This window comes from Sus scrofa, chromosome 6 (genome assembly GCF_054392235.1).
Source record: "Sus scrofa isolate SSC_HxYL_T2T_F1_AM1 chromosome 6, Sscrofa_HxYL_maternal_Yorkshire_Landrace_v2.0, whole genome shotgun sequence".
Lineage (NCBI taxonomy): Eukaryota > Metazoa > Chordata > Mammalia > Artiodactyla > Suidae > Sus > Sus scrofa.
Window position 1 is genome coordinate 35,843,001 of NC_139388.1, and position 9,788 is coordinate 35,852,788.

At 53.0% G+C, this 9,788-nt stretch overlaps 1 protein-coding gene across 3 annotated transcripts; it reads left to right on the forward strand.

The window, feature by feature from the left end:
* Nucleotides 1-356: 356 nt before the first annotated feature.
* SNX20 (sorting nexin 20) lies at nucleotides 357-9,154 on the forward strand. 3 transcript variants are annotated; one of them, XM_084960338.1, is made up of 4 exons: nucleotides 357-470; nucleotides 3,929-4,058; nucleotides 5,143-5,294; nucleotides 6,678-9,154. In XM_084960338.1, the coding sequence occupies exon 4, from the start codon at nucleotides 7,248-7,250 to the stop codon at nucleotides 7,914-7,916; it is 669 nt and encodes a 222-aa protein (XP_084816464.1). In that variant the 5' UTR covers nucleotides 357-470; nucleotides 3,929-4,058; nucleotides 5,143-5,294; nucleotides 6,678-7,247; the 3' UTR covers nucleotides 7,917-9,154. The 3 variants fall into 3 exon arrangements, with proteins under 3 accessions (XP_084816464.1, XP_084816463.1, XP_020949854.1); XM_084960337.1 differs by having other exon boundaries at nucleotides 6,839-9,154; XM_021094195.2 differs by having other exon boundaries at nucleotides 7,248-9,154.
* Nucleotides 9,155-9,788: the final 634 nt, after the last annotated feature.

Sequence of the window (9,788 nt, forward strand, 5' to 3'; positions counted from 1 at the left end):
CTTTCCCTCCTCAAGGGGCACAGGCTCTGCATCCCACCAGCTCGCTGCTCCAAGCCTCAGTTTCCCCATCCGTCAGTGGAGCCACATGGCTCTGGCTATGCCCAGCTCGCTCAGGTAGGATAATGAACATTAAAGGGCTTTGGGAGCTAAAGTCTGAGAATGCCAGAGGTTGTCAAGGTTACTGAGGGTCCGCCAGGTGGCTGCAAGGCTTTGGGTGCAGAGGTTCCGGCCAGCCCCCGCCCCTGCCAAGTCCCGCCCAGCCTCACGCTATCTGTCCGTTGAGTTCACTGCCGTCTGTCATCAGCCAATGGGCTGGGGCGACCAGGCGCCGGTGGAGCAGCCTATTTCCTGTTTTCATTCAGGGGAGCTTAGCAAAGTTCCTGCTCCCAGAGCTTGGAACAGAGACCTGAAGAGGCCGGGTGACACCCCTCCCAGACCCCTGGACGCGCACAGGACCAGACAGGCCTCAGGTGAGTGTTCGATCCCAAGCTCAGGGGGGGCCTCTGTCCACCTGTGGCCTGAGCCCCCTCCGCCCCCTCCTCCTGTGACCCTCCCTCAGTACCTCTGGGAGTGGGGGGGCAGTGGGAGGCAAAAGGGTTGGTGACAGCCTCTGTACGTGCCCCCTCCCCCAGCTCATTGGGGCAGAGCAGGGAGCAAGTAGCTTCCTGACCCTCCATTGCCTCAATTCCTCTTGAAGTTCCAGAAGCTTCTCTAACCCCTCTTAAGCTTGAGGAATAATTCACCACACCTGGGTTTCTCAAAAAGTGGGGCCAGGGGAGCCCTGTATCAGCATAGCCCGCAGGATGTGCGGAAAATGCAGAATCCGGGGCTCTCCCCAGGACCTGTTAGATGGGACTCGCTGATGCTGGGAGCAGGAAGTCTGCTTTTGACAAGCCCTCGGCACCCAGCCCCCACCCCCAGGGAGGCTCTGATGCACCCATATTGGGGAGCGTGCCCTTCCAACGGCCAGGATCTTCCGTCTCCCAGGTCAGATCAGAATGCCTTACTCTGCTGGTGTCTCACCCCTGCTGGAAAGTTCCCTGCAGCCCCTCAGAAAGGAAGCTTGGGCTCTGAAGGAGACCCGGTGTGCCCATCAGAAGGCTGGATGAGGAAGGCAGCCCTTAGAGGGAGATGCCGTGCTCAGGGTGCCTGGAGGAGGAAGCAGGATGACTGTTCTCAGAGCTGGATGGTGGAGGGGCTGGGGAGCTGCTGTCCCTTGGGCCAAGGACAGGCCCCCAAGTCAACCACACCAACACTTGCCATATTTTGTTGCCAAGTCTAGAATCTTTGCTCTATGTGGTGTAGAGAGGGAAAGAAGGACCCACAAGACCCACTGTACAGCTTTGGGGGTGACAGCATTGCTTCCTCCATTTCACAGATGGGGAAACTGAGTCCTAAAGACCCCATGGATGCACCAGTGGCAACTTTCTCCTTGCCACCCCCACTCTCAGCCGATCCCATAAGAGAAAATGTAAGGGAACTGGCTTTGGCTGCTGCATTTGATTTTTTTTTTTTTCCTGTCTTTTTAGGGCCGTACCCACAGCATATGGAGGTTCCCAGGCTAGGGTCCAATCAGAGCTGTTGCTGCCAGCCTATACCACAGCCACAGCAATGCCAGATCCAAGCCTCGTCTGTGACCTACACCACAGCTCATGACAACACCGGATCCTCAACCCACTGAGCAAGGCCAGGGATCGAACCTGCAACCTCATGGTTCCTAGTTGGATTCATTTCCACTGCGCCACAAGGGGAACTCCTGCCTTTGATTTTTATTCCAAACCTTGAGTTCATGCTGAGGTTTCCCCCAGTCTTTACTGGAAGGCTCAGCCAAGGGCATCATTCCTGGGGCCTCACATCGTCTCTGGGCAAAACGTGCCCTGCTTCTGACTTAGCACCAGCTGCCTGAGGACAGCAGAGCTGGAAGTGCTGGGACCATTGAGGCTAATTCTACTCTCCACCACCCATTTTACAGATGAACTAACTGAGGCAGCTGCCTAGGAGCACCTGTAGGAACTGCGAGTCCCCAAGATTCTCGGCCAAAAGTCCATTAAGTAAATATAGTGTGTGGATCACTTGCTGTCCTGCCTGGGCACCTACTAGAATATAGGAACCTGTCCAGCATCTTGTCAACAGGATAGTGTCCACACTCTCAGGTGGCCAAATCGGGGCCTGGAGTTACTAAATTACTTGCCTACAGACCCATAGTTGATCAGGACAGAGGCCTGCCTCCATAAGAGGAGAAGAAATGCGTGTTCAAGCATGGGCAGCCCTGGGCCAGCTATGCCCTGCTCTGTGCCTCAGTTTCCCATCTGTACAGAATGAAGCTGGATGGAGGGTCCCTGAGAGCCACCTGCTGGACACCTGCACAGACGCCCCTGCAGAATTCACTAGGGTTCTTTTCACCCAACCCAGCAAGAGCGCGTTGAGAAGAAAGTTAGGTCATTCGCATCCTTCTTCTTATTTTAAATTTCTGTGCCTAAGTGGTAGCGCAGCTATTCGCTCCATCTGAGCTGATGTTTTAATTGTCCCCCTTTTCTAATTTGGCTTAGACGTGTTAGGTGCTATCCAACGTCCACCTTAATTCAGGGTCATTTATTTCTCAGCTGTCTCCCAGAGCATCTTCTCATGTGTCAGATGCTAATAAGAGAGACAATTATATGGTGCCTGGCAGGACCCTGAGCTGACACGCTTTGCATGATCTGCCTGACTTAACCCTCCCATCAGGGTCGTGAAAGTTATGCCTCATTGGGAGGAAACTGAGGCCCCGAGACATTCAGTCCCTTCCAGCCCATCTCGTCGCAGAGTTTTGCATGAACTGAAGCCCAGGACTCCTGCTGCCTGCCCTCCCCTGCATACGGGCGAGAGAGTTCTAAAGCCAGAGCAGCCTGGCTTTGTGTCCTGCCCACCATTGACCAGCTCTTGATCCTGGGAAACTCAAAGTCCCAGTTCCTTTTATCAGATGGAGGTGGAAAACTCCTACTGCACACAGATCGGATTAAGTGAGAGAGTGGGTGTTGAGCGGGGGGCAGGTGTAGCCTCCATGTCACAAGCATTCGGATTTACTCACTGGGCATGGGCACCAGCCCTGTGACCTTAGGCTAAACCTCAGTTTCCTCATCTGTTACTGGGAGTCATGATAGATTATTGTGGGTGTTAAACAAGGTAGCGGGTGTGAAAAGCCTGCATGTATGTGAAGTAGCTATAACAGGTTGTTGCAAATGTTTGCTTAAAGATACAGCCTGGCGGGGAGTGGGGGTGAGGGGAGGTCCTGTCATGGCTCAGCGGTAACAAACTCGACTAGTATCCAAGAGGACGTGGGTTCAATCCCTGGCTTTGCTCAGTGGGCTAAGGATCCAGTGCTGCCGTGAGCTGTGGTGTAGGTCACAGACACTGCTCGGGTCTAGGATTGCTGTGACTGTGGCGTAGCCCGGCAGCTGTAGCTCCAGTTTGACCCATAGCCTGGGAACTTCCATATGCTGCGAGCGTGGACCTAAAAAGACCAAACAAACAAACAAACAAAAAAAGATAAAGCATGGGGGGTGGGGGAGGATACACACCTGCCTCCCTGCTTTGGACACTGAGATTTCATTTACACATAAACACATAAAATGGAGTATTGGCACATTTTTCTGGACAAGCCAGCATCTTCCTCCCAAATAACCCCTTTGCTTAAAATCACACATCCTTTAAAATTCAGAGCAACATGATAATACAAGTATCCTAACAACAAGAGAAGGTTCTGCTCAGCTTTGGCATGATCTGTCCAGCAAAGGACCAGACCCAGGTTTAGCATCTGGCGGTTGGGCAGACCACTAGGTGAGCAGGAGGGCTCAGCAGCGGGGACCATGACAGAGCCTAGGCACCCTAGGACTCCCCCAAGAACCCCATCACGAGTGGGCGCTTACTGTTCTCTCCTGTCCCCCGACAGTCTCAGAGCATGGCACATCCTGGGAGCCCTGGATGGAGGGGACCCACAGCCCAGTGCATGGCAGGGACCAAACCGAAAGTACCAGCACCGGGCCCAGAACTCTCAAGCGTGGGACCTGAAGAGCACTCAGGTGAGCTTGATGTTTGGGACTCGGCAGGGGGCTAGAGGTTTGCCGACATCTGAAATACAAGTGTGGATAGGTCGATGGATCAAGAAACAGGGCAGCTCGTGTAGCTTGGCTTATCCCAAAGTAGACACTGAGACCAGGACTTGGTGCAAGTCGTTTGTCTGGAAGACGATGCCAGGAGAGTGGGAAACCAAGCAAAGCAGAACAGGAAGTCAGCACAGGCTGTCCATGCACAGATAACCACTGGGGCTCCGTCCCAACGTGGGTCCTCTGGGAGACGGTATGGAGCATCCCTCAGAGTTCTCATCCCAGAGGCGAGGCCAGGCTGCCGTCCTCCTGTCCCTTCCTCCAGTGGCAGAGGGATGCTCTCCCTCACGGGGAGAGTGGCAGTTGCTTCCTGGTAGGTAGGAAGCCAGTGGGATGTTCCAGGACAGTGCAGCCTAGGGAGGACCCGGCACTGACAGTGTCTGCTATAGCGCCACCTACTGAGAATCGCAAGATTCTCAGAACAGCCCAAGGCTCAAGGGAGGTGTAAGAAACACAGTATTACTTTTCCAGGCATTTAAGGCAGAGTGGCAAGTGCAGGAAACAGCCGCGGGTGTGGAAAGCCAGATGCCGGAGGAGGGAGGGGCCCGCCAAGCTGAGCTGGGAGCCCAGCATCCTCACAGCTCCCGCCACCCTCCGCTGGCCCGTTAGCTCAGCCTGTCCATCCACGACCACGGAGGCAGAGCTTAGGGAGGGCGGGAACCAACCAGCCACATCCGTGCTCTTCGGGAGCGCTGGCGTTTCACAAGGGCCGGATGTGGATGAGGCACGTTTCACATCCAAGAAGCCATTTGGAGCCAGTGGGCCCTTCCAGGTTGTCAGTGGCAGGACGGATTCAGCCAGGTTGGGTGCAGGGCGGGGGTGGGGATGGGCATAACTGGCAGATGCCCTACTGGGCTTCTACCTGGAGGGATGGGGGAGGGGGATAGTCACCGCTCTTCGGGATTCCGATGGCGCGTCCCAGAAGAGCCAGCCTCCTCCCCAGCCCTGGACCCCAAAGCGCACTGATCCGCGCTAGTCCTTAAGAGTGCGGTCCTTGCAGATGCCCATAGCAGCCTGAGCTCCAACTCCAGCATGACCACGCGGGAGCTGCAGGAATACTGGCGGACGCGCAAGTGCCGCTGGAGGCACGTCAAACTGCTCTTCGAGATCGCTTCCGCCCGCATCGAGGAGAGGAGAGTCTCCAAGTTTGTGGTAAGTGGAGGCGGGGAAGTAATGGAGAGCCTTTCACTACCTCTTTACCCGCCCAGGCTACGGCCGGCGGGGCCTCAGTCTCTCTGACCAGGAAATAGACTGACACACCTTAACGCACAGCGTTCTTCTAGAGAAAACGACCCAGAAGTGAGATTTCACGTCCAGCCCCATGAGAATTGGAGGTGTTAAGGTCCTTGATCCCAAGAAGGAAAGAGCCCAGTTTAATACCATATTACTCAGTGTTTTCATGGGTGTCCCTTCTTCATCGTTTTTGATGTCCTTGTGTCATTTTTATTATTTACCTTTTTTTCTTTAAAGCAGGTCACTTTTTAAAAAACACCGGGTGGATTTATTTCAAGAGGAAATAAATGGAAGACCAATATCACATGGCATAAGAAAAAGTCATTATGAATGTAAATGCTGGAGTTCCCGGTGTGGCTCGGCAGGTTAAGAACCTGAGTAGTATCCATGAGGATACAGGGTCCATCCTTGGCCTGGCCCAGTGGGTTAAGGATCTGGCATTGCCTCAAGCTGCAGCACAGGTCACAGATGCCGCTCGGATCTGGCATTGCTGTGGCTGTGGTGCAGGCTGGCAGCTGCAGCTCCAATTTGACCCCTAGCCTGGGAACTTCCATATGCCATGAGGGCGGCCCTTAAAGGAAAATAAAATAAAATAAAAGTAAATACGAGGAGAGCTCAGGGCTGTTGTTAAATTCTAGCTGCTTACCATGGCTGGTGGAAAGCTGGGCTTCGGGATTGCTCTCTTTGTTGAAAAGGAATCTCAGCCTGTGTTGGGGGAGATATTACTGACTGTGGAAGGGCCTCACAGCCTTTCTTCTCCCCCTACCCTCCCCCTTGCTTGGGGCTGGAGTAATAACAAGAGCTGACGCTGAGTTCTGACTGCACTTCAGCGTTTCAGTGCATCAACTCATTGAATCCTTGCCCAGTGAGGCAGGAACAGGTTTTTTTTTTTTTTTTCCTTTTTTATCATTTTCATTTTTTAAAATTAAAAAAAAAAATTTGTCTTTTTGTCTTTTTAGGGCCGCACCCGCGGCATATGGAGGTTCCCAGGCTAGGGGTTGAATCAGAGCTGTCGCCGCCAGCCTACACCAGAGCCACAGCAACGCCAGATCTGAGTGGTGTCTTCGACCTACACCACAGCTCAGGGCCACACCGGATCCTTAACCCATTGAGCAAGGCCAGGGATCGGACCAGAAACGTCATGGTTCCTAGTCGGATTTGTTTCCACTGTGTCACGACGGGAACTCCTCTTTTCTTTTTTAAAGTTATATTGATGTATAGTTAATTTACAATGTTGTGATTTTTTCTGATGTACAACAAAGTGATTCATATATCTATATATCTATATATCCACACATATAGACACATCCATTCTCTATCAGAAAAAGGCTCAGAGAGATTGACGTACTTACCAAAACCACACAGCTAGACCATGGTGGGCTGGACTTATAACCTAGGCAGTCTGCCCTTCATCAGCATCGTCTTAGAAGAGGATTGAAAGGAATGATTTTCTTACCATACAGCCTCACCGCCAGTGTATCACCTAAGCCCATCTCTCAGGAGTTGTACACCTGGAAAGCACAGATCTTATTCATCTAAGCTCCCTTGTTCAGGAGCCTGAGGCCCAGTCTTGACCATGTCAAACCAAGAGCTCGCCCAGGCCCCCTGCACGGACAGGCTCCTGTGCTCTTTCAGGCCCAGACTGCCTCCACGGCACTGTGGTTGTCATTCTCCGCTTGCCTCTGGACATGACTGGCTTTCACAGCTCAGCCGATGCTGATGGCAATTTAAAACAGAACTGCAGATAACCATCACCTGTTTCCAGGGCATGCTTTAAATGAGGATCGTCATTATTTTATTTCCCGGGCTCTCTCTGTCCGTTCAAACCCTCCGTCAGGGTGTAGTCAAAGGCGATCTCTCTTTGCACCGCAGATGTACCAGATCGTTGTCATCCAGACCGGGAGTTTTGACAGCAACAAAGCCATCCTGGAACGGCGCTATTCAGACTTCGAGGCGCTCCAGAAGAAACTCCTAAAGACGTTCCCGGAAGAAATCGAAGATGTCGTCTTCCCCAAAAAGCACCTGATGGGGAACTTCACAGAGGAGATGATCTCCGAACGCAAGCTGGCCCTTAAGGAGTACCTGAGCCTCCTCTACGCCATCCGCTGCGTGCGCCGCTCGCGCGAGTTCATCGATTTCCTTACGCGGCCCGAGCTGAAGGAGGCGTTCGGCTGCCTGCGCGCCGGGCAGTACACCAAGGCCCTGGACATCCTGGTGCACGTGGTGCCGCTGCAGGAGAAGCTCACGGCCCACTGCCCCGTGATGCTGGTGCCCACCCTGTGCGCCATGCTGGTGTGCCACCGCGACCTGGAGCGCCCCGCTGAGGCCTTCGCCGTCGGGGAGAGGGCCCTGCAGTGCCTGCAGGCCCGGGAGAGCCACCGCTACTACGCCCCGCTCCTGGACGCCATGGCCCGCCTGGCCTACACGCTGGGCAAGGACTTTGTGTCCCTGCAGGAGAGACTGGAGGAGAGTCAGCTTCGCAAGCCCGCCCCCCGGGGCTTCACCCTGAAGGAACTCACCGTCCAAGAGTATCTGTGTTGAGCTGCCCTGGGGGGAGGGGGGAGGGGACGCGTGGAAGCTGGTGATCTGGGATCCCCACTGCACCTGGGCCATTTGGAGTTCATGTTGAGAGGGAAGAGCCACTCTGGGCTCTAGCTTGCGGGTGACTCTGAACAAGCCCCTCTTCCAGGCCTCGTTTCCCCATCTGTGTTGAGCAGAGATGCTCCCGGCGTCACACTCTGCTTGTGTGTCCTGTGTCCCCATGATGCCAGGCCCACCTCATCTCAAAAGCACAAACCCAGCTGGCCAAACACTGGAGAATAATGTCCACTTTACTGGTGTTTCTGCAGGCAGCTGGAGAGGAGGTTTACACTGCAAACCGCAAAGCTTAATCCATGTGCTCATGCTTGTAAATGTTCCCACCTGTTTCTTCTAAGTATGCTAGCCCTTCCCTCTTAGGTGTAGACCAATTCAGTAAAACAGAAGGTCGGCTAAAGCTCCTCAAGGCCAGCTTTGTCCCCGGGGTGGGCTATGTGTACTTTAAGATTCTGGGATACAAGGCATCTTTAGCAAGGGAAGTTGCCAGGGGTTTTCTGGTTTGGATGCTATAACTCATGGCCTGGGGTAGGTTTTCATTTGTAAGGCCCTTGAATGGCCTCCCTGGATTATGTAGACATAGCCCTGAAGGGAGGTGGGCCTCTGGGTAGAAGAGATTGAAGGCTCAGCACCTCCTCATTGGAAGGATGATAGCTTGGGAAGCCCTTAACTAAAGTCTGCTGTCAGGTCCCCGAGTGAAGTGGATTCTGGACCAATGACCAGGGGTTCAGCACAGGGCCAGAAGTTGATGGACAGGATGGTTTGGGCCCCTGTGCATATGAGGCTAGTATTTCAAAGACCTAAGCCATGTGGCTGAGATTATCCAGGTGAACTAAAGAGGCTGTAACTTGGGAACCTTAGCAGGGGGCACCACGTTGGCCTGAGCCAGGATGTGGCTCAGCAAAGGGATCATGTAGCAATGGACAGGCATTCACTGAACTGCACCAGAATGTGTTCAACAGCGACACCATGTGGCAACACCTGGAGTGGCCCAACCAGGCTCCTTCCTGGAGGTCACAGACTGACACTTTCAGACCAAAAAAGCCTTCAGATATCTCAATTCATTCCAGGAGAAGGACAGTCCAAGTGGGAGAGATTGGATTTCTTGAAAAGCTGGGCATGTGGAAAGTTAAAGGGTTAAATGGAAAAATAAAAAGAGCTGCAATTCTTTAGTAATGATAAAAGATCATAGTGATTTTACAAGTTCTTTCATCAGGGAGTTCCTGTCATGGCACAGTGGAAACGAATCCAGCTAGTATCCATGAGGATCTGAGTTCGATCCCAGGCTTTGCTCAGTGGGTCCGGGATCCGGTGTGGGGTAGATTGCAAATGTGGCTCAGATCCTGTGTGGCTGTGGCTGTGGTGTAGATTGGCAGCTATAGCTCCGATTCAGCCCCTAGACTGGGAACCTCTATATGCCATGGGTGTGGACCCGAAAAGCAAAAAAAAAAAAAGTTTTTTCATCAGATATAAAATGCTATCAACTGTTAAATGCACCAAATATTCACTAAGAAAAGATGTCCAACATGGGGGGAGTTTAGCAGGGGTTTCCAGCAAAAAGCTGGGAGAACAAAGAGTTAGTCCCCAGTGTAACTGTCTACATGGGATAAATCTGCTTCATGGAAGGGGCCAGTGAGGAAAGGCATGAATCAAATTTGGCACTGGGTGGAGGGTGGAGAATCAAGAATTTGAACTGCAAACTGGTACTCACCCAGGTTTGGGATCTAAATACACGCAGTGTGGTCCAAAACACCTCCAGCAGAGAGGCCGTGGTAAAAGGGTCTCAGTGCAGGTGTTTCAGGTACCTTGAGCCGCAAA